The sequence below is a fragment of the Pipistrellus hanaki genome (genome assembly GCF_964339955.1).
Source record: "Pipistrellus hanaki genome assembly, chromosome: 6".
In the NCBI taxonomy this organism is placed as follows: Eukaryota; Metazoa; Chordata; class Mammalia; order Chiroptera; family Vespertilionidae; genus Pipistrellus; species Pipistrellus hanaki.
In genome coordinates, this window is record NC_140508.1 from 72,509,869 (window position 1) to 72,533,035 (window position 23,167).

The 23,167-nt window shown below is 42.5% G+C and overlaps 2 protein-coding genes and 1 pseudogene across 8 annotated transcripts in view; 2 read left to right on the top strand and 1 right to left on the bottom strand.

The window, feature by feature from the left end:
• The window catches only part of DYM (dymeclin), a 319,690-nt gene that overhangs the window by 72,051 nt on the left and 224,472 nt on the right, over window positions 1-23,167 (top strand). Inside the window, exons 1-3 of one of the 5 annotated variants that reach the window (XM_084888929.1) lie at window positions 13,035-13,260; window positions 20,037-20,197; window positions 22,284-22,472. In XM_084888929.1, coding sequence (XP_084745055.1) covers window positions 22,333-22,472 — 140 coding nt within the window. In that variant the 5' untranslated portion in view covers window positions 13,035-13,260; window positions 20,037-20,197; window positions 22,284-22,332. Of the gene's footprint in view, window positions 1-13,021; window positions 13,261-20,036; window positions 20,198-22,283; window positions 22,473-23,167 lie in introns of those variants that run through there. The other 4 variants (XM_084888930.1, XM_084888931.1, XM_084888928.1 and 1 more) reach the window with 4 other exon arrangements.
• Window positions 929-7,323, top strand: LOC311624572 (UPF0729 protein C18orf32 homolog). Of its 2 annotated transcripts, none has more exons than XM_084887982.1 (3): window positions 929-1,026; window positions 4,937-5,124; window positions 6,623-7,323. In XM_084887982.1, exons 2-3 carry the CDS (start codon window positions 4,960-4,962, stop codon window positions 6,686-6,688), a joined length of 231 nt encoding a protein of 76 aa, XP_084744108.1. In that variant the 5' UTR covers window positions 929-1,026; window positions 4,937-4,959; the 3' UTR covers window positions 6,689-7,323. The 2 variants fall into 2 exon arrangements, with proteins under 2 accessions (XP_084744108.1, XP_084744109.1); XM_084887983.1 differs by having other exon boundaries at window positions 959-1,026; window positions 4,942-5,124.
• On the bottom strand, window positions 8,281-10,743 carry LOC311625137 (proteasome subunit alpha type-5-like; annotated as a pseudogene). The gene is made up of 2 exons: window positions 9,672-10,743; window positions 8,281-9,637 (listed from the first exon to the last, which is right to left on the bottom strand). The product of its transcript is annotated as a proteasome subunit alpha type-5-like (transcript).

The following is a 23,167-nucleotide window of genomic DNA, read 5'->3' on the forward strand; positions in this document are numbered from 1 at the left end:
GCGCTAGGTAATATTTTCAGGATATGTCTTATTTTTCCATGAAGAAGAATACGGTACACATTTATTGTTAAATGAAAATAAAGGAAACTTAATACCTGTATACGGTACAGTAGTTGTCAACACAAACCAGACAAACTGAATCCTACAGTATCAAGAATTTACTCATTTATTCAATGACAATCGTCATCTTCTGGAACATAATAACAATCCAATTCCTGAATTTCCTGATGAATTTCTTGTGACTCCATTTCTTTCAGAATCAGTGGACCAAATCTCATGTTTAGCCTAGGGGGCCTTATTTTCCAGGAAACACGGTAGTTATAGATAGGGCTGTTGACATCTCAAGAAACATCATAGTATGTGGCCCACTGGCTATGGTTTTTTACAGTATTTTTGAGGTTCATCCATGTATAGTACTGGATGTATTTGTATCAATATATTGAACATTTGGGTCTTTCAAAGTATTACAAGTAGTGCTGTGCACCTTTGCAGGATTTTTGATGGGCATGTTCTCATTTCTCTTGGGTACAAGTTATGAGTAATTGTTGAATCATGGTAACAGCCAGACTTTCCATGTATGCCATTTACAATGCCCCTAGCAGAGGGTTCGATTTTCTCCACGGCTTCAACACTGATAGTTGCTGTGGGAGTGAAGTGGTATAGCCATTTCTCCATATTGACTTCACTCACCCTTCCCTTATAACTACAGGAGAGGGTGACTGTAGGCACAGCTGCATTTGAGAACAGGAACCTTGCCTGCGTTGGTGAGCCATAGGTACAGGCGCCATTTCTCGGATCTGATCGGAGTGCCTGGGGAGCTCAGCTCCTCCGGGGTCGGAGCGCCTGGGGAGCGAGCCCAGGCTCAGGCTCCGGGGCCCCGCCCGGCGGCGCCGGCGCGCCGGGTGTGTCGTCAGGCTGACGCAGGCGCGTGTTTGTTGGCCCCTTTCGCGGTGTCCATTGGCCCGGCTGCGGCAGGTCCCTCCCTCCGGAAGTGCGGACATTTCCGCTTGGGCTCGGTGGTCGCGGGTGAGTAGGGTCGAGTGGGCTGGGGCTTTGGGCCGGGCGTTTGGGGCGAGGGTGGGCCGTGGCCGCGGCGCCGGCGGGCTGCTCCGCGGGCGTGGGCCGGGGGCGCGGACGGAGCTCGGCCGGGCCGCGGCTCCGGCCCGGCCCCGCGGACCCTGCGCTGCCCGACGGCCCCCCTTCCCCTGCGGCGGCCCTGTGGCCGGCTGCCCTCTGCCCCCCGGGGCGCCCTCCCGCCCGGCCCCGCCTTCCTTTCCCTCTATGTCCGTTTATCAGCCCCCTTGGCCTGAATTGTCGGCTTCTTGGCGCTTCTGTTATCGTCACCACCACTCGCCCTCCTTCTCTCCCATCCTCACTCCTTGTCTTCCCTCTTTGTCTCCCACAAGAGGACGTTCCTTACGGATCCCGGTAACCTACGGGCGTGGCCTTCCCCGTCCACCTGCCCAGTTCTGACAGCCTCAGCCTTTCCTCTCCAGCCTATTATGCTGGATTCAGTCGAATATAAACATTTCTCTCCTACAACAGCTTTAACCCATTTTGCTTCCTTTGTGGTAGTATCCGAGAATTGGTGTGTGGAGGTTAAGTAAAATTATAATTGTATCAGTTTATCGTAGCGACCTTTCTAAGCCACACTGTCCACGTGGATGAAGTATAACAACTCATCGAAGAATCGTGACGGTTAAGAGCTGAAATTCAGTAGCTTCATTCTGAAGAGAGCTAAAAAGTTTTATAAGAGCCCTAAGGATGACAAAACTGATTAGCAGTATTGGTTCTCCAGAGTTTATTTAAAACACAGTGCGCAAGTACTTACTTAAAACACAATGACAAGTAGGTAAGAAATGAACCTTTGTGATGGAGGGACTGCCAGTCACCAGCCTGCCAGGCCTAGTGCTCAGAGCGTCGCCCGGTGTTGGAAGGATTTCGCTGGTTTTGAAGGTTTGGTAGGGGGATAGTAATTAACATAATCATTGTGTTCTGGGAAGGGATAGAGACAAGAATCTTGAGCTAGGAAACCGGACCTGGGCATTCTGGTCTTAGCCAGCTCTAGTTACTTGTTACCTTTGTGTGAACTTTGGACAGGTCACCATTTTTGGCTTTTTTGTTTGTTTTTTCCAGTAACTATTTCATGGCACTTACTATATGCAGACACACTTCTGAACTTTGTATGCATATTAATTTAATCCCCAGTGAGGTAGATATTATTGTCTACATTTTACACTCGAGGGAATTCAGGCACAGACTGGGGAAGAAGTTTGCCCACGAACACCATATAGAAAGCGGGGGAAACATCTCAAATCCAGGCAGCTGCCAGCCAGTCAGCTCGGTGATGCTGTGGTGCCTGTGAGAGTGTTCAGTACCTTACCCAGACCACCTTTTCAGTATCCCAGATCACATTCTGCATTTATGGACAAAAATAATGACTCCGTGAAAAAGACTCACCACTCGTTTGGCTTTAAAACATTTTGGTAAATTATTAAGTTGTTACTTTAATTTGACTAGGGGACCTTTAAAAAAAAATGGTTATGAATCCTTTGTAAAATAGCTCTTCCTTCATTGATGTGCATCCGGATTTTTGTTTGTAGCTCTTGTAATTCATTTCAAAGTCATGGGGCTTGAATTGTCTGTGCCATTGTTCACTTGTATTGTGAATAATTTTAAATTGCCTTAGTGTAGTCATGATGAAATTTTAACATCCTGAATTACTAGCCTTATGCAGTGTTCTGATGCTTCTCAGTTGTTGGTTTTTAAAAAATATATGTTTTTATTGATTTTAAGAGGGGAGAGAGGAACAGCAATTAGAGAACCATCCATCGACTGCCTTCTGCGCGCTCCCTACTGGGGATAGAGCCCACAACCCAGGCACGCGGCCTGACTGGGAATCAAACCGGCAACTTCTTGGTGCTGTTCAACCAACTGAGCAACACCAGCCAGGGCAAAGCATCTTAATTTTTAAGGCCTACTGCAGGGGTCCTCAAACTTTTCAAAGTGGGGATCACGGTCCCTCAGAGAGCTGAAAGGCGGACTATATGAACTTCTAATTCCTACTGTAACACCTTGGCTGCGCTCACTGCCCAAAAAACCTGGCGGGCAGGATCAGACTCCCCTGGGGGCTGCATGTGGCCTGCGGGCCATAGTTTGAAGACCCCTGCTCTAAGGCACATGTGTCAAACACAAGGCCCGCGGGCCAAATCCAGCCCGCCAGGCCTTGCAATGTGGCCCGCACCGCGCTGTCATCACTGCACTCCGCTGTCAGTTTATGACATTGTCAGTTTATGACTGTTCAGTAAACCATTCGGCCCTCGATTTAGGCTGGATTTTAGATTTTGGCCCCTTCTCTGATTGAGTTCGACACCCCTACTCTAAGGGATTAAAAATTCTTGTAAATGTAAGAAGTGTTTGGTTTATTAGTATTTTGTGGAAGTGTAGTATTTGTTCTTTTTGAATAAATTGCTGATTTCGAGACATTCTAAGGTGATTTCTAATTATCAAGGAAATTAGATGTGTTAATTTTTTTAAACAATTTCCTTATAATAAACAATTTACTTATAATAATAATAAATAAACAAATAAATAGTTTTATTACACGGTACACCTTAATTGCCATTAAAAAGAAAAAGCAGCTAAACCAGTTTGGCTTGATGGATGGAGCATCGGCCTATGGACTGAAGGGTCCCAGGTTCAATTCCTGTCAAGAGCACATGCCAGGGTTGTGGGCACATCCCCAGTGGGGGGTCTGCAGGAGGCAGTTGATTGATATTTCTCATCGATGTTTCTCATTATCTCCCTTTCTGTAAAAAATCAATAAAATATATTTAAAAAAAGAAAAAAAGAAAAAGCAGTTATATCAGGGGAGAATTATTGCCTGGAAAAGGCCAACCAGTTTGCAGCTTAGGGGTCTTCCAAAGTGATATCTTAGAGAGTTTCTTATTATACTGTTTGCCCTTAGCATTGTAGGTTTGGCTGATTAAGTCATAATTACCAAGTTCCTTAATGTTTTGTGCTTTCCTTTGCAGTATGTGTAAATTAAGATGCAAAGGTAGCCGAAACCGGTTTGGTTCAGTGGTAGAGCGTCAGTCTGAGGACTGAAAGGTCCCGGATTCGATTCTAGTCAGGGGCATGTACGTTGGTTGCGGGCACGTCCCCGGTAGGGGGTGTGCAGGAGGCTGCTGGTCGATGTTTCTCTCATCGGCGTTTCTAGCTCTCTATCTCTCTTCCTTCCTCTCTGTAAAAAATCAATAAAATATATTAAAAAAAATAAAAAAAAGATGCAAAGGTACCCAACCTCACTGGGTTTTGAATAAATGAGTTATACAGTTGTCCTTCAGTATCCTCAAGGTATTGGTTTCAGGACACCCTTCCAACCCCCCCGACCCCCCCATACCAAAATTCCTGGGTGCACAAACCCCCCATAAAAAAGGTGTAGGGTTTAAGAACAGGCTTCAGTAGGTCTACACACACTTCATTTGCATTGATTTCGCGAGAGGTGTTCTGTGAATAAATTCAGGTTTTGCTTTTTGGAATTTTCTGACATTTTCTTTTCAGAGTTTTCGATTTGAAGTTGATTGACTCCATGATGCAAAACCTGGGGATACAGAGGGCAAACTGTATATGCAAAGCATTAAACTGCGTAGCACCTAGCAAATGTTGGCGTCTTTATTGTTAAATTTATGGTTGGGGAGCAGTGATTGGAGAGATTTGGAAGCGGGAACGTCACTGTTATTTTCATGCCTACCATCTGCTATTCCGTTACCCTGCAAATAGCAGTATCTTTAATAGGTCCTTGCATTTAGCTAATAGTAGGATCTAAGTTGTTCCTTCAGTGTAGAAATAATCCTTTCGAACATCCCAATCTAGCTAAACTCCGTTAGTCATTAATCTATGAGGAACTGATTCGTTTTTTCTGTGCGTCTGTCAGTTCAGGAGCTCCCACCTGGGAAGATGGTGTGCATTCCTTGTATCGTCATTCCAGTGCTGCTCTGGATCTACAAAAAGTTCCTGGAGCCATATATATACCCCCTGATTTCCCCCTTTGTCAGTCGCATATGGCCTCGAAAAGCTGTGCAAGAATCCAATGATGCAAGCAAAGGCATAATAGACTATAAGGTGAGAACATGGAAATACCTCGAATAGGAAGGCTGGGTGAGGGGTGGTACCGTCTGGGTAAACTTATTTGGCTTTTGAAAGGCAAGTTCTTGGAACCAGAAGCTTCATCAATGTATCTTAATTTCCTTCTTTTTTAAATGGGGGGGTGGGGAGGCAGGAGGAGGGTTGGCTTTTCCTCGGAGCCTTTCCCACCCCCTCTTTCCTCCCGGGCGAGTTACCTGTGTCTTTCTCTCTTCCAAGCTCCAAGGGCTCGTTTCCGGAGCCTGTGCCGCCCGGCTGGCTCATTTCTGCTACCTTTATAACTTTAAATAAACTTTCTCTTACAGTTTAGAAGAAGAAAAAAAGGAATTTGGGTGTTTTTTTTAAGAAATTAACAGTTGGTTTAAACTAAAGTTTTAAACTAGGCCTCTGATTAATGCAATTGCTCCTTGCCAATGGCCAAGATAATAGCCAGTATTTCTTGGCTGGTGAGAGTAATGGGAAACAGCTCATCGGTGCGAAGAGATAACATGAAAAAAAGCCAATGTCACTGGTTGATAATTTTGGTGGGAGAGCTGAAACCGGTTTGGCTCAGCGGTAGAGCGTCGGTCTGCGGACTGAAAGGTCCCAGGTTCGATTCTGATCAAGGGCATGTACCTTGGTTGCAGGCGCATCCCCGGTAGGGGGTGTGCAAGAGGCAGCTGGTCGATGTTTCTCTCTCATCGATGTTTCTGGCTCTCTCTCTCTCTCCCTTCCTCTTTGTAAAAAATCAGTAAAATATATTTAAAAAAATTTTGGTGAGAGATTTAATTTAGGAGGATCATAGAAGTTATTTATTTATTTTAAATGTATTTTTATTGATTTCTGAGAGGAAGGCAGAGGGGGAGAGAGAAACATCCACGAGGAGAGAGAATCATGGACGGGCTGCCTCCTGCACGCCCCCTATTGTTGTGGATGGAGCCCACACCCCGGACATGTGCCCTTGACCAGGAATCGAACCCGTGACCTCTTGGTTCCTACATCAGTGCTCAACCATTGAGCCACACTGGCTGGACTTTTTAAAAATATATATATTTTATTGATTTTTACAGAGAGAAAGAGAGAGGGATAGAGAATTAGAAACAATGATGAGAGAGAATCATCGATCAGCTGCCTCTTGCACACCCCCTACTGGGGATGTGCCCTCAACCAAGGTACATGCCCTTGACCGGAATCGAACCGGGACCTTTCAGTCCGCAGGCCGGTGCTCTATCCACTGAGCCAAACCAGTTAGGGCCGTTTTTTTTTCTTTTTATAAAATGAAGTTATTTTTTTAAAATGACTATTTAGAGACAACATGTTGTTTTTAGCAATGGTGCTTGTTACGTTCAACTTTGATTGTGTTCAACTGCACTAAAGCCATCCTGAATAATTCTAGAAGCAGAGTTTTTTTCATCCTGAAGTTTGTTGACTGTTTCAAAGAGAGTTTTTCTTATGATGAGTGTCTTATAATAATCTCTAAAATGGTTTTTCATTTTAGGGGGCAGACATAAATGGATTTCCAACACAAGGATCGACAGAAATCTCTGATAAAAAGAAAGACTGAAGGCACTGACCCAGGGACCTCCTTGTTTTCAAAATGGACCTGATAATGTGAAGCACCTTCTTTGTAATTGTCTCTGACCTTTTTCTCTTAGACCACAACTCGGGGTGGATGGTGTAGGTGTTTGCCTGATACTGATCAGGAAATACATGGTATTTATATTTAGAATGTATTTAGTTATAATTAATGATCTCGTTCCCACGTTCCTTTTTCATTTACCTAGCTTTAATAGTATGAATAAATAGGAGGATTGTGCCAGTAGGCTTTGTTACTAAATCAGTACCTAAACATCCTTGGGCTTCTAGCTTCTGTTCAGGCTCTTTGAATTTGAGTGGAGTGTATTTTCACTATGAAACAGTACAGTGAGACTGTGCAGGGAAGTGAAAGGGAGTGTTTGGAGGTGATAATGACTTGAAACATAAATTTGTAATTACTGCCCAACACAGTGGAGTCCCTTATCTGCGATAGTAGAAAGTATTGCTCTGAAGAAAATGGTAAAGACAAGAAATTGAGGAAATCTCTTTGGGGGAAAATGAAACAATTTTTACATAAATGTTTAATGTATATTATAAAATTCTAATTTTTGTTGCATTCCTTCTCTTCCTACAGAATATATTAAACATTCAGTTTAGCTTGTGGTTGGGGGTTGGCTTTTTCTTTTTTTTTCCCTTCTTTTTTAAAAAGTTTAAATAGTTCTTAAAAGGGACATTTTTCACCATATCAGAAAGCAGAATTATAATAGCGTGCTGGCACCTGGACAGTTCTGAGACAACAATATGTTATTTATTTTTTAATGTAGATTGTATCGGTTATTTATTGTTGCATAACAAGACACTCCAAAACGTAGTGGTCTTCAACAACAGTGACATGACTGGACAGTTCTTTGCTGGTCTGGGCCTCTATATGGTCTTTCACCCCTGGGCTGCTTCACTTTAGGGACAGGTGATGAACCATACTTACTTTATATCCTATTTCCTTATTCCCTCTGAGGCAGGGAATGATTGGAAGAGTCTTCTGCCTTTAAGTCCCCAATGAAGTCCTGGGTCCTAACCAAGGCTCCGGTGAACTCTACGTGTGAGCAAGTCAGTGACTCACCCTGGTCTCCATTTGATAGAAATCAGTAGGTGTCAAGTGTTCTGCCCCAACCCACCTGAGGGATAAGATACATTCCCTTAGCAACTAAATTCAGTTGATTCATTTGTTTAAAGTACAAACACGATATTATACAAATAGCAGGTGTTCATAGTAAAACAGTGCCCTGGGAATTTAAATGAAAAGCTCATGTTCTTTCACTCCTCATTCTCTCTCCACAAATGTAACCACCGTTAGTTCTTTTGTGTAGCCGCCTAGCAACTTCCTTAACGTTCCTTTGTTTTTATTAAATATATCTTTTTTTAAATTATAACATTGCAAAGTGTATACTGTCTCTACTCCCTTAGTGCCCAAAGGCTTTACTCATTTAGCTGTTGCTTTTTTGTCTTATGTTTTATCTCTATATTTCTAAATATATATATACAGTTCCAAAGCTGACAGTTTTGGAACTGTCAGCTTTCCCCATTACCGACTTCCTTCCAAGGCTGACTTATAACTACCTCTGCTCTCCCACACATCGTCCATGTAGGTTTTTGTAAATATTGGTTAAGTCATTGATCGGTATTTATATCATGATGAGTATGCCGCATGCCTTCCACTTGCCTCTCCAAATCCCTGCTCCTTTCACCCTATTTTGCTGCCCGAGAAAGCTGCCTGGACTCCCAGCAACAGACTTTCCATGGCCTTTGCGTTCTGTTGGGTCTGGCCAGCTGGAATCTGCAGCAGGGGCGGGAAGGAGGGAGAGAAGGGAGGAGTGGGGTTAGAGTATTTATTCCCTCGGTTCAGCCTTCTGGGTCTCCAGACCAGGTGTGTCCCTCAGCCAAAATGCGCTTCAAGGAGGTGGCCCGCTCCCACATGTCTCCCTTCAGCCTCTACTAGCCTCTCGCCCTCCTTGCCCTGTTGGGCCCAGCACTTACTGCTGACCCCGGATCACTGGTTTCCTTCAAGCCCCCACCCTTCTTGCCTGTGATTAATATTATAGTTTTATGTGTGACATGTGTTTGCAAGTCACCCTAACTACTTTTAGAAAGAAGGGTTTAAAAAAACCATCAAATGAATACTTAGCCCCTGCGCTTTCCCTTTTACTGCATCATCTCTGAACTGAACTTTCGGAATACAAGCAAGCTCTTAGTGGCCTGTCCTACATACCGAGTTTACAATCATCGAATATCTTCTAGGATCCTTTTCATATGAACTGTGCACTACTTTTGTTTGTTTGCTTTTTAGTTTCCAGTCTACAGCATTTCAAATTAAGTGTTCTTATTTTTTGAAGGTATTTTTTATACAAAATTCATAAGATATAAGAGTGTACACAGATAAAGATTCCTTCCTCCCACCCTGGTGCCCAAGCACCTAGTTCGCCTCCTAGGAGGCAATCAAGATTACCAGTTTCTTCATTTTTCTCATTTTTTATTTTAAGTTTCTCTTTCTTCCTTTAGTTGCCTTTATGTACAGGCATCATTTTAAAAATGCATGCACACTGGGTATTTTCCAAGGAGTAGGAGCTGGAAATAAAAGTTCAGGGCAGTCAGGAGAACTGAAATTGTCCCAGAGAAGTTCTGAGGAGCACACTCCCTTAAATGTCCTTGATGACCTCTCAAGTTTTTCCTTTGTGAACACGGGGAAAGTCTGGCCAGGCCGCACAGCGGCTAGTTCTATGTAATTGCATTCTGCTTCTTCACCATTGCTTGTGTGAGGATGATGAGTGAAGACTTGATGGCTTCTTCCAGAATCATAGAGTTGTAAACTTGCAAGGAGCTCTGGGTACCCTTTGAACCAGAGCCAATTGCTCAAGCATCACTCTGTCCACAAGTCCCTGAGAGGCCTTATGGAATAGCCGAGGTCCTTTCTCATCAATACCTTCCAACAACAGTGCTACTTATTCCAAAGGGACAAGACATGGCACCCAAATCTGCATCTTCTCCAAACGGTAGAGCCGGATCGGACACAGCCTGGGTCACACACTCCACCGTCATTGTCTACTTGTAGGTGAATTCATGGTTTTGTGTTTTTGTGTCTCCACTCTGGGCTTTATCAGTTAAAGCCTTAGCATCAACAGTTAGCCCATTCATGGCACAACCTATGTGAGCATCAAGCTCTACAACTTTCTCAATGTCGCTTGGCTCCATGAATGGAGAGGCAATTCACAGCTAGGAAAACCCCCTTGTGTGTCTGGATCCCAATGGCTGCAGAGCAAGCTTGATAGCCTCAGTGGCATATTCCCCATGAAATATTTTCCTTCAGGAGAAAAAGTATTCCCACCCCTGTGGTACTCAGACCCGGTGAGGAACATGGTGAGCGTAGGAGAACGTGTCAGCGACCACATGGGGATTTTGAGGGCTAGGACCAGTGCTCCCGTACCTAGGTCCCCCACATGGCCACAGAACTAAGGCCCTCGCAGGTGGCCCTTTACATTTCCAGAGATATTTTCTGCATGCACAAGCAAATACAAGTGTATGTATTTTATTAAGACAAAATTAACATACAATATGTGCTATCTGGTTTTCTTTTTTCAATTAAAAGTATATCTTTAAAAGAAAAAGTATATCTTGAAGATCAGTAGATATTAGGTTGTTTACTGTCTTTTTATGTTTCAAAAACACTATATTTACTCCTAAGAACACACCCTTAAAATATGAGGCAAATATTTCCGGGAAGAAATAGATAGTTCCACAATAGTCAGAGACTTTATTCAATTATGAATAAAACCAGACAGAAGAAATATAAGGAAATAGCTTGAATAACACAATAAACCAATTAAATCTGACAGACATACAGAACATAACAACAACAGTTAGCCCATTGCAGATTGAAAGGTCCCGGGTTCGATTCCAGTCAAGGACATGTACCCTGGTTGCAGGCACATCCCCAATAGGGGGTGTGCAGGAGGCAGCTGATGGATGTCTCTCTCTCATCGATGTTTCTAACCTCCCTCTCTGTAAAAAATCAATAAAATACATTAAAAAAAAAAAGCAGTCCTGAAGAGATATATAATTGGTTAAGGAACTGAATCAGTAATAAGAAGTCTCAACAAAGAGAAGCCTGGACCTTATGGCTTCCCTAGTGAATTCTACCAAACATTTAATGGAGAACACCAATCATTCCCAAACTTTTCCAAAATATCGAAGAGAACATTTCCTAATATATAAAAAAAGAAACCTACAGACCTGTATCATGCCTATCAATGCAAAAATCCTCAACAAAATACTAGCAAACAAAATTCACATCATAGTTAAAGGATTATGGCCTGCCTGTGTGGCTCAGTGGTTGAGCATTGACCTATGAAACAGGAGGTCACGAGTTCAATTCCCAATCAGGGCACAAGGCCAGATTTCAGGCTGGATCCCCAGTAGGGTGCATGCAGGAAGCAGCTGATCAATGATTCTCATCATTGATGCTTCTATCTCTCCCTCTCCCTCTCAGAAATCAACAAAAAGACATTAGAGAAAAATAAAATATATTCCATGACCTAGTGGGTTTATTCATAAAACTGCAAGGATGTTTAGAATGGAGGGAGAAAACCCACATGGTTATCTCAATACAGAAAAAGCATTTGATAAAATTCAATAACCTTTCATGACAAAAACACTTAAACTAACAATAAAAGAAAACTACCTCAACATAATGAAAGTATATGTGAAAAACACACAGCAAGTCTCACACTCAGGATCAGGAGTAAGGCAAGGATGACAGCCTTTGCCACTTGAACTCAATATACTACTGGAATTTCTATCCAATTAAGCAAGAAAAGGAAATAAAAGTTATTCAAATTGGAAAAGAAGTAAAATTATCTCTGTTCACAGATGATTTGTAAATAGAAAAACCTAAATATTCCACAAAAGACTGCTAGCACTAAAAAATTGAATTTAGCAAAGTAACAGGTCAGCACAAAGTCAGCACAAAAATCAGTTGCATTATTATACACCAACAAATATCTGAACAGGAAATTAAAACAATTACATTTATTATAATATCAAAGAGAAAAAAGTTAGGAATTGACTAAGAAAGTGAAAGACTTGAGACAATAAAAACCAAAAAGGTTGCGGGTTTGATTTCTGGTCAAGGTTGAGGATGCTATCCCCAGTCAGGGCATGTGTGGGAGGCAACTGATTGTTTACTCTTTCACATCAATGTTTCTCTCCTCTCTCTCTCCCTTCTTCTCACTTTAAAATAAAGCATTTAAAAAAAGACAATGAAAACTACAAAATATTATTGAAATAAACAAAGAAATGAATGATGTTATTTATTAAGGGAAAGACATATTCATGAACTGAAAGACAATAACAGAATATTGTTAAGATATCAGTATTAGCCAAATTCAGTACAATCTATATTAAAATCCTAATGATGTATTTTGCAGAAATAGAAAAAACCACAACAATCTTGAAAAAGAAGAGCAAAGTTGGAGGATACACACTTCCTGATTTCAAAACTTACTACAAAGCTAAAGTAACCAAAACAGTGTGGTACTGTCACAAAAACAAATTTATAAGTCAATGAAACAGAATAGAGAGAAGAGGGATTAGCAATAAACCTTTCACATATGGCTAATTTTTGACAAGAGTTCCAAGACCATTCAATTGGGAGAAGGCAGTCTTTTCAACAAATGGTACTGAGAAAACTGGGTATCTACATGCAAAAGAATAAAGTTGGAGCCTTAGCTAATACTCTATACAAATATTAACACAAAATGGATCAAAGACCTAAACATAAGAACACAACATAAAACTCTTAGAAGAAAATATAGGGGAAAAGCTTCACAACATTGAATTTGGCAATGATTTCTTGGATGTGATGCCAAAGGCACAGGCAATAAACAAAAAAACAGACAAATTGCAGTTTTATGAAAATAAGACTTTTTGACAATATTGCAGTTTTATACCTGTTAACTGCCTCCATCAAAAATTATTTTCTGAAAATTAGCCCTCAATAAAAAGATTTGAATAAGAACAAAGTTAAAAAATTTAACAATAGATAAAATGGTAAAAATGCTATTCAATTTTTCAGAGCCCTCCAAGGGAATTGCTTAACTTAGGAATGATTATCTGTTGAAATGAAGAGGAGTGTTGATCAAGTTAAGCCAGCAGAATAAGTGGTGTAGGCAGGGTAAGGGACTCGTCACTAGAGAGGCCCAGCCGCTTCTGAATTTTGCCACGTGGCTATGCCGTTACCCTGGAGGCGCTGAGGGTGGTGGCGGTGGTGGAGAAACTACTAACGCCCGAAGGACTACATCTCCCAGAAGTCCGCGCGCCACGTGCCACGTGATCACCGGCTGCTGCGCGCCCAGCCGTTCGGTTCCCAGCGGCGTTCTCGGCCGCTTCCCTCTTCTCTCCCAGCCTCCGGGCCTCCGCACTGACGCGGCCCGGGCGGGAGCCGAGCCGGAGCCGGAGCCGGAGCCGCAGAGACGCGGAAACATGGAGGCCTGACCCTCTGCCACTCGCTGGACCGTGAGCTGTAAGCCGATCTCCCCGCCGGCTGAGAAGGTGGGCTGGGAGGTCCGCCGGCCCCCTGCTCCTGGGCTGAGCGGATTAGGGGACACCCCTTTCCCCCCACTCCTCCTCCGGGCAGCGGCAGGAGCTGGGGGGCAGCGCCGCCCCGGAGGCGGAGAAGAGTCCCTTCCGGCCAGTGGGGACGGGCCCCCTGGAGAGGCTGTGCCCCATGCCCCTCCCTCCGCTCCGGGGTACCGTGGCGCTTAGGGCTGAGCGGCGAGGGGCGTGTAATCCCGGGAGTGCGAGGGGTCTGGGTCCGAGGCTGGTGTTGGGAGTGGGGGTGGGGGAGATGGGGGGGGGGGGGTAGGGGGAAAGGAGGATACCAAAGAGCAGTCGGCCATACGGGAGACAAATGGGTGTGTGATGGGCAGGGCGGGCAGTAGTGTTTACTTTTTCTTTTTTGACAAGTACATTTTTATGGAGACGTAATGCACATGCCATAACATTCACTTTTAAAAGTACAGTTAAAGTATAACTCAGTGGGTTTTTTGTTTTGTTTTGTTTGTTTTTATAGCATATTCAGAGGGGTGTGCAACGAATCCTAAACTTCTTTATCACCCCAAAAGGAAACCCAATAGCAGTCACTCCTTCCCTCCCCCGTCCTTTGATTGTGTTTTAACTGAGGGTGAGAGTGGGAAGTCAGCTCACGTGTTTGTGAACCCGGGGCAGTAGTGGGGGTTGAGGGTAGTGGGGTGACAAAGCTGATAGGATGACAGTGCTGGAAAGAGGTAGGAAAGTGATAGGATGGATGTCATAGGGCCAGCAAAGAGGCACACGGGATAGACTGACTATGGGGCAGTTGGAGTGGGATTCTTGAAGGGAAAGAAAGGAGATTGGAGGGAAAGGTGTGTGGGGAGAAGGCATGTGCTGAAAGATGTGAAAACATGGGTGTAGGGGTGCAGGGGGTGGAACGGCGGGTAACCTTACAGAGGAACAAGGCACTTGGGCTGATGAGTTGAGGGCTCAAGAGAAGAACAGAGCTAGAGAATTTATAGGAATTGGGTGATGGTTGCTGCCGAGCTTGAAGTTTATAACTGTATAGATTTCTGGAGTGATTATTCTGCTCTGTAGTTTTTATCTTACATAATCCTCTCTGCAAACTCAGAGAGACTGGGCAACTATAAATGTTTCCATTCTGCAGATGCAGTCTTTTAGAGGTTAGGTGACTTGCTGAATCTCTTAAGGTTGGTCAACAAGGAAGAATGAGGTGGGGATTAAAGAATAATTGATGAAACTCTCTTTTGCAGGTGGATTAAATGGCAGAGAATTGAGGTGGGGCAATGTTACAGGAAGGCGATTCAGCTGTTAGATATGTTAAGAAGTCTATATTATTTGAATATAGACTTGTAACCTTTGTAACCTTTGAATATAGAGAAGTTCAAGCAGTGGAATAATATACCCCCATGTACCTATTCCTCAACTCCAGCAGTTAGTAACTCAGGCTAACTTAGTTTTATCTATAATAGTTGGGAGTAGAGATATCCATTCATATCTCTACTCCCAACTATTTTAAAGAAGATCATGAGTATACCATTTTGTTTGTAAATATTTGAGTATATATGTATATCTGTAGAATAGTGAGTCACTCTTTTTTAAAAAAAAAATGCATTTGTTGCCAAAACCGGTTTGGCTCAGTGGTAGAGCGTCGGTCTGTGGACTGAAAGGTCCCAGGTTCGATTCCGGTCAAGGGCATGTACATTGGTTGCGGGCACATCCCCGGTAGGGGGTGTGCAAGAGGCAGCTGGTTGATGTTTCTCTCTCATCTACGTTTCTAGCTCTCTATCTCTCTCTCCTCCTGTAAAAAAAAAATCAATAAAATATATTTTTTAAAAAATGCATTTGTATTTATTTCATTGAGGAAGAGAGAGGGAAAGATAGAAACATCAATGATGAAAGAGAATCATTGATTGGCTGTCTTCTGCACATTCCCAGCTGGGACTCATGTGCCCTGACCAGGAATTGAACCATGATCTCCTGGTTCATAGGTTGACACTCAACCACTGAGCAACACTGGCCAGGCCACTCTCTTTTTTAATAGACCCACAATACCATTATCACACCTAAACATTAATAGTAAGCTCTTAATATCAATATCTAGGACTTATTTTTTAAATGTGGTATTTGTTTTCTTCAAGGGAATAAGCAGTGCAAACATTTCAATGTTAGACGCTGAAAAATAGAATTTATTGTTTTCCTTTTTGTTTTTAATCCTCACCTGAGGATATTTTTCCATTGGTTTTTAGAGAGTGGAAAAGAGAGGGAAAGACAGAGAGAAATACTGATGTAAGAAAAACACATTGATTGGTTGCCTCCTGCACATATCCCAACCAGGGTCTGGGCAGGGGAGGAGCCTGAAACCAAGGTACATGCCCTTGATCGGAACCCAGGACCCTTTGGTCCACAGGCCAGCACTCTGTCCACTTCTGCCCAAACCAGCTAGGGCAGAAATGCAGACACCAGGCTGGTTGGGAGGAAGGGCAGTATAGGCAAAGTAGGTGAAGGTGTTCAAAAGGTAGAAACTTCCAGTTATAAGATAGTAACTAGGTCCCCTGAATGTGATGTATAGCATGGTGACTATTGTCAGTAACACTATATTGTATCCAAGGCACGTGCCCATGGCTGGAATTGGACCCAGGACCCTTCAGTCCATGGGCTAATGCTCTATACACTGAGCCAAACCAGCCTGGGCTGTTGTTGTGCTTTTTTAAAATATATTTTTATTGATTTCAGAGAGGAAGGGAGAAGGGAGAGAGAGCTAGAAACATCCATAATGATAGAGAATCATTGATTGGCTGCCTCCTGCACACCCCTCACTGGGGAATGGGGCCTGTAATCCGGGCATGTGCCTGACCGGCAATTGAACCGTGATCTCCTGATTCATAGGTTGATGCTCAACCACCGGGCCACCATGGCTGGGCTCTTTCCAGTTTCTTATTCTGTCATCCCTAGGGTGTGGCCCTTGGTTCTGGGTCCAGGATGGCTGCTGGTGGTCTTGCTAGTATCCAAGCAGCAGGATGGAGGAAGGGACAGAGAAGTGGCTGCACACTCTTAAAGGAAGTTCTGTGTAATTCAGTGATAACCAATACTTAGTCATATGATCTTTCTGGCTGCAAGAGAGCTTGGGAAATGTATCTTAGCTGGACGGGAATGTGCTCAGCCAAAAATAGGAGTTGTTACTATAAGGGAGGAAGGTCTGGAGATTGAGGTAGGCAATTGGTGTTTCTACCATACTTGTAGTTAGTTTCTCTGTGAACTCCAGAATAACCTACACACTTCCCAGATTTCTAGGTTTGAATCCTAGTTGTGTTATTTATGTGCTTTGGTGTGTTACTCAATCTTTTTAAGCTTTAGCATTCTCAACTGTAAAATAGAGCTAATATTTACTTTAGAGGCTTATTAGCGTTAAATGAAAATATTTCTTATGTATCTGGCAACATATACACTCTAAGAACTAGTTTTTCCTTCTCCTCCCTCAGGTTTCTGGACTTGGATGTCTGAATGGGTAGAGTGGAAAAGAGAAATTGGAGATGGATAGGGGAGGATACAAAGTTCAGTATGGGCCCATGGTCACCCAGAGGATGATGTAGAGCAGGCAGGCAGATAAATGGTATGTCACCCGCAGGACAGTTCTGGACTGGTCAGGGATATTTTGAAATCATCAGTGTATCCGGGGAGAGTTCACTGAGCTCGAAGACTCAGCGATGGATACAGTTTTAGGGTTACAGTGGGCAGGTAGAAGACATGTCTTTGATTATGTCTCCCCATAACGAACACATGAGGCAGCAGCTTGCTTTCTGGCCTTGTTTGCTTCACTTTGATTCCTTCCCACTCCAGCCATGTTGAACTTTTTTCTTTTTTTCTTTTTTTTAATATATTTTATTGATTTTTTACAGAGAGGAAGGGAGAGGGATAGAGTTAGAAACATTGATGAGAGAAAAACATCGACCAGCTGCCTCCTGCACACCCCCTACTGGGGATATGCCCGCAATCAAGGTACATGCCCTTGACTGGAATTGAACCTGGGACCCTTCAGTCCGCAGACCGACGCTCTATCCACTGAGCCAAACCGGTTTCGGCAGCTGTTTCTGTCTTAACCCTAGGCCAAAGGTCGGCAAACCTCGGCTCAAGAGCCACATACAGCTCTTTGGCCCCTTGAGTGTGGCTCGGCTTTAGAACCACTTCTTCAAAATAGACTTGCCCAGGCTAAAAACCGACTTCTGCGCATGGGCCACGAAGTTTCAATTGCGCGTGGTATTTTGTGGAAGAGCCACACTCAAGGGGCCAAAGAGCCGCATGTGGCTCGTGAGCCACGGTTTGCCCATCACTGCCCTAGGCCTTGACACATGCTATTCTCTTCACTTTGAAAATTTTCTGAACTTTCTAATCAAGACGATCCTTCTTACCTTTCAGGTCTCAGCTTTTATGGCATGACTCCTGGGAAGCTCTCACTAAGTCTTGAATGGTTGCCATATTATCATTTCATGTCCGCTTATCTGTTTCTCTTCCTCAACTATAAATAAATTCCACTCCCAGTTTTAACGTTGGCACTTAGCATTGTGCTGGCCACATAGAGGGCACTCAGGAAATATCAACAGACTCCTGGTACTCATATTACTATAATATGATGTCTCTTCAGGAGTGCTAGTTTGTTTTGCAACCCTGCACTGTTCTCTTAGTGTTTGCACATTGAGTTGTTTATATGAATCAGTGATTGTGAAATAGTAAAGCACATTCTCCCTAATTTATTTAAAAGTTAACTTTTCTACTTAAAGTAATACTTGCATATTGAGGTAATACTAGAAGGTATATTATTAAAAAAAAGCAGCATTCTTTTTTTTGTCTGCTTTTAACTGTATTTATAGTTGTCTAAATGTCTATTTTGTGATCTATCAATTTTAGATAATACCCATTGATTCCTTGTTATGATAAATGCGAGCTTGACCTCCTCCTTTCCCCACTTCTGGGCTTTCCAGTACAGATATCTATATATATAAAAGCCTAAGTGACCATTAGGACCTGTCGATCAAATGATCAGGCGACCAGTCGCTGTGATGTGCACTGACCATGACGGGGCAGGCGTTCAATGCAGGAGCTGACCCCTGGTGGTCAGTGCGCTCCCACAGCCAATCTCCTTCAGTCTCTCCCCCTGACTGGCTGGCCCTGATTGGCCCCAATTGGTACTGGGCGAGACAGGCCCGATCAGCCCCAAAGGTACCCCACCCATGCATGAATTCGTGCACTGGGCCTCTAGTATAGATATATAGAAATTCTTGACTAAGTTAGTGTTTACATTATTTTGACTACATCAATATTGCTTACTGCTGAGTTGGGTAATTTACCTTGTTTCCCTGCCCACCTGTCCCCACCATTTGCTTATTTTTCCACGAACAAATTACTAACTTTTACCCATCGCTTTGAAAGACCCGTGGGGATTGGGCCGGAGGAAACTAGTGCAGGGTGTTACTCTGGTTACTGCTGCTGCTGTGCGGGATGAGTTGTTTTTGTCTGTGTCCCAGAGGCTTCAGGCCTTTGTTTCTTTGTTATTGGCATGCTGGTAAGGTAAGGGAAATCTCAGGCCCTTCACAGGTTCTGACTTAGCAGGAATGTCCCTCTGCTATCGTTTTAAAACTCCTGTAATTGTTAAGACATTCTAAATGGGTCTTCTAATTTTCAGTCTCCTGTTTTCCATCTATTTGTCTTCTTCTTCTTTAAATTTATTATGGGAGTTTTCTTGGCCTCTTTTTTATTGAAAATTTTATGGTATTTTTAATTTCAAGTGTCATTTATTTTAAAAAATATTTTTATTGATTGCAGAGAGAAGAAGGGAGAGAGAAAGAGATAGAAACATCAGTGATGAGAGACTCATTGATTGGCTGCCTCCTGCACACCCCACACTGTGGTTCTAGCCTGCAACCCAGGCATGTGCCCTGACCAGGAATTGAACTGTGACCTCTTGGTTCATACGTTTACCTTCAACCACTGAGCCATCGTGGCTGGGCTGTGAATGGTTTTTAGAAAAACCAGATGACTGTGTCCTACCCTGACATTCTGAATTTTTTGAGGCCCAGACATATGTATTTTTAACCACATGCTTCTCAGGTGTGTTTTATGTAGATTTAAGTTTGAGAGCCACTCGTTTGGACGGTGGTTGGAAAGTGACCTTTCAGACTGTAGAGGGTCTTGAATGTCAGTCAGTATTCTGTTTTTCAGATAATTGAAGCATCATTGAATGTTTTTGAGCTGCTGAGTGAAATGACGAAAGTGGTTATTTTACTAATTTTAAAAATAAATTATATTTGTCCTTTTATTTGGCTAAGCATACACTGTGCCAGGTTGTTGTTTTTTAATTCTTACCTGAGGACATGCTTAGAGGAAGGGAAAGAGAGAGATAAAGATATAAAGAGAGAAAAGCACCGATCTGAGGGCGAAGCATTGATTAGTTGTCTTCTGTATTCACCTTGGCTGGGGACCGAACCTGTAACCCAATGTTTCCTGACCGGGAATTGAACCCAAGACCCTTTGGTGCATGAGCTGACACACTAACCACTTAGCCACATGGTCATGACTGAGTGCATTGTATGGCTCATCTTGCTTCATTCTAGAATATCTTATGAGTTGTAAGTACTGTTGTTTTTCCCATTATGCAGTGAGGTTTTATAAGTTGTAAAATGGAGATTCAGACTGATTCTTATGCAGACCTAACAAAATCTAGCTCACACTAGAACCTTTCTTCACTGCAGTGCTGGACTGAATTTCCTGTTTCTTTTAAGGACTAATGCGGTAGTGGAGTGCTCACAGTGAGTCCGAGTGGAAAGATTGGAAGTAAAGACACCTGGATATTGTTGCACTAAGTCATGTGAGATTATAGAAGCCTGGTCTGGCATGGAGGCAGTGAGAATGTAAAGGAAGAGATGGATTTGAAAGACGGTATGTAGCACTGCGGATGTTGTAGAAGAACCCAAAGGACTTATTGATGTCATTGGAGAGTCACCCTATTAGAGTGCTAAAGACCAGGGATTCTGCAATGAGATTCCCTGCGTTCAAATCCTGGCTTTGCCACTTATTACCTGTTGGCCTTGGGGAAGTTCCTTAATCCTTCTGTCCTTTAGCTTCCACATCTGTAAAGTGAGGAAATTAGGACCACCTCTTAGAGTTGTTCCTAGGGACGACATGAAGCAGGAATTATAAAGCACTTAGCCTAGTTTCTGACACAGATCGGGCTGAGTAAAAGCACCCTGCACACACTGTTCCCTCTGTCTCAGCTGCTCCTGTGTGTTTTTATAGCTTTTTGTGTATAAATAACTCCATTGTGATACATACCACACGTGCTAAACAGGCTTTGGGTTCATGAATGGCAAGGAACTTGGTCTTATTCACTTTTACATTTTCTGTTTCCAGCATAACACCTGACATTTGTAGGAAGTGTGTAATAGGTAATTATGGAATGAATGGTTGGTTATGTGAGTGAGAATTTGAGGCAAAAAGATTTGGAGGGGTTGTTTATTTTGGGGGGCAGTGTTAAAATCTGTTTTAAAATTTATGATGATGTTAAGACATCAAATGGAAATGGCCATTAAGTAAAGATTTATGCTTGGATTTTGGTTGAGAAGTCAGGATAAAATACTAGTTCTGGGGTCACTCACATAGAGGTTAAAACAAAAGCCAGAAGCATACTCAGATCCTTCCAGAAGGAGAGAAGGTAAAAAGAGTACAGTCCATTTAACAACTATATATATATATATATATTTACTTTAAATTATCATTTAAGAACAATCTACCTCAGGAGTTATGTCATATATACTATAGAAAAATCACATTTCAGGGTAGTTTTTACATAATGGGAACTTCAGGGAGTACTGGAAGTTGAGAGGACAAACTGGTTTTGAGAGGGAGGATGGAATCAGTTTTGCACACACATGTTCTTGACTACATTGCATTAAAATAGGGTCCTTTGAATCCCCGGCTGCGTGGCTCAGTTGGTTAGAGTGTGTACACTCACACCGTGGTCAGGGCACATGCAAGAGTCAACCAGTGGGTACATAGATAAGTGGAGCAACAAATTGATGTTTCTCTCATCTCTCTGCTCCCTCTCTTCCTTCTTCTCTCTAAAATCAATAAATAAAAATTTAGAAAAATCGATCCTTTGAAAGGTTTACTTGTAATGGCATAAGCCGTAGCATGCTTCTTGTTTTTAGTATAAACTTATGTGAGGCATTGTTATCTACAGAATTACTGCTTATATGTTGCACACGTAATTAAAATACGTTATCCTTGAGTTTAAAAAAATCTTCAGAATTTTAGTGATGTAAGTAGAACTGGCATTCCGGTCAGAGGTTGGGACTAGGAGAGGGAAGCACTAGTGAAACCAGGAGAAAGGTGTGATTATTGACATAAGCAGAGGAAGAAGAGCTGAGAGCCAAGGAAGTCTTGAGGCACAGCAAGAGGGAAAGCAGTAGGACTCTTAGGAGGTGAGCTGACTGGATACATGGTTTTTCAAGTTCCATTTTATTCTTGTTTTCATAGGTAAGAAAATACAGTAAATTGGGGCCAGGTCGTGTGTGTGTGTGTGTGTGTGTGTGTGTGTGTGTGTGTAAGCTTGGTATGATCCATGGCAGAAGGGTTTGCTACTTTGCTTTCTGTGAGGGTGGGGAGCAGGTGAACTTTCTGACAGGAGTACTCCAGTGGCTAGTCTTTGCGTGTTCATCATTTCAGCTGCCTCGGGCACTGCCTTCATCTGCTCAGCAGATAGTACCTTTGTTGCTGCCTGGGGGGTGAGGTATGCCCATTCTAAGATCTACAAGTACACATTCTGATTTTTGTATTTGTGTTGGTTAAGACAGATGTTAGCTCCCTTTTTCTCCTTGTAACTTTGTATCTGATGTCTCATACATTTAAAAATAAAAAAAAGGTGTGATTTCTTTTAGTAAGTTTACAGTTTTTTTTACATTTACGTCAAGGGTATGGAAAAGTTTGAGGATTATTTTGAATAAGTTTGAAATTTCTTTATCTTTTTCTAGGTTTTGTGGAAATGAAGGTTTAAGGACAACTTGTCTACCAGATTAGAAGATGGGATCAAACAGCAGCAGGATTGGTGATCTTCCTAAAAATGAGTACTTAAAAAAGTTATCAGGCACAGAATCTGTCTCTGAGAATGACCCGTTCTGGAATCAGCTTCTCTCATTTTCTTTCCCTGCACCAACCAGCAGGTAAGAGATCACTTGGAGATTAAAATTCGTATAGGGGGCCACATACATTTGTGTGCTAAGTTCAGTTAAAAAAAAAATTGTTTTTAAATGTTTCTTCGTCCATTTATCCATCCATCCATTGTCTGCCTGTTTATCATACATGTACCAGTAGACAATCCAAAAGGTAGAAAATTAGGAAGTAAGTTTTCTTTTCTTCCACTCAACCCCCTCCCTTTCCCAGAGATGATTCCTGGTGGAATTTTTTTAAATTTTTTTAATTTTAATTTTATTTTACTGATTTTGTACAGAGAGGAAGGGAGAGAGATAGAGAGTTAGAAACATCGATGAGAGAGAGTCATCTATCAGCTGCCTCTTGCACACCCCCTACTGGGGATATGCCCGCAACCAAGGTACATGCCCTTGACCGGAATCGAACCCGGGACCCTTCAGTCCCCAAGCCGACGCTCTATCCATTGAGCCAAACTGGTTTCGGCAAGAATTTTTTTTTTTTTTTTTTTAATCCTTCTAAAGATAGTACAAGGTTATTTGAGCATATATCTCAGGCATTTTTGTAAAATTATATAAGCACAGGGTTAGCATACTTCACATACCTTGCTTTTTCTTTTTTCCTTGCTATCTGGCATTTTCTTCCCAATTAATTAAAATATATCTAAGCATATATTTCTTTTAAATGTCTGCAGAATATTTATAGAATA

Coding starts and splice junctions, on each gene's coding strand:
- LOC311624572 (XM_084887982.1), top strand. CDS start 4,960: ATGGTGTGCATTCCTTGTATCGTCATTCCAGTGCTGCTCTGGATCTAC. Junction 5,125..6,622: donor AAGGCATAATAGACTATAAG/GTGAGAACATGG, acceptor TTTTCATTTTAG/GGGGCAGACATAAATGGATT.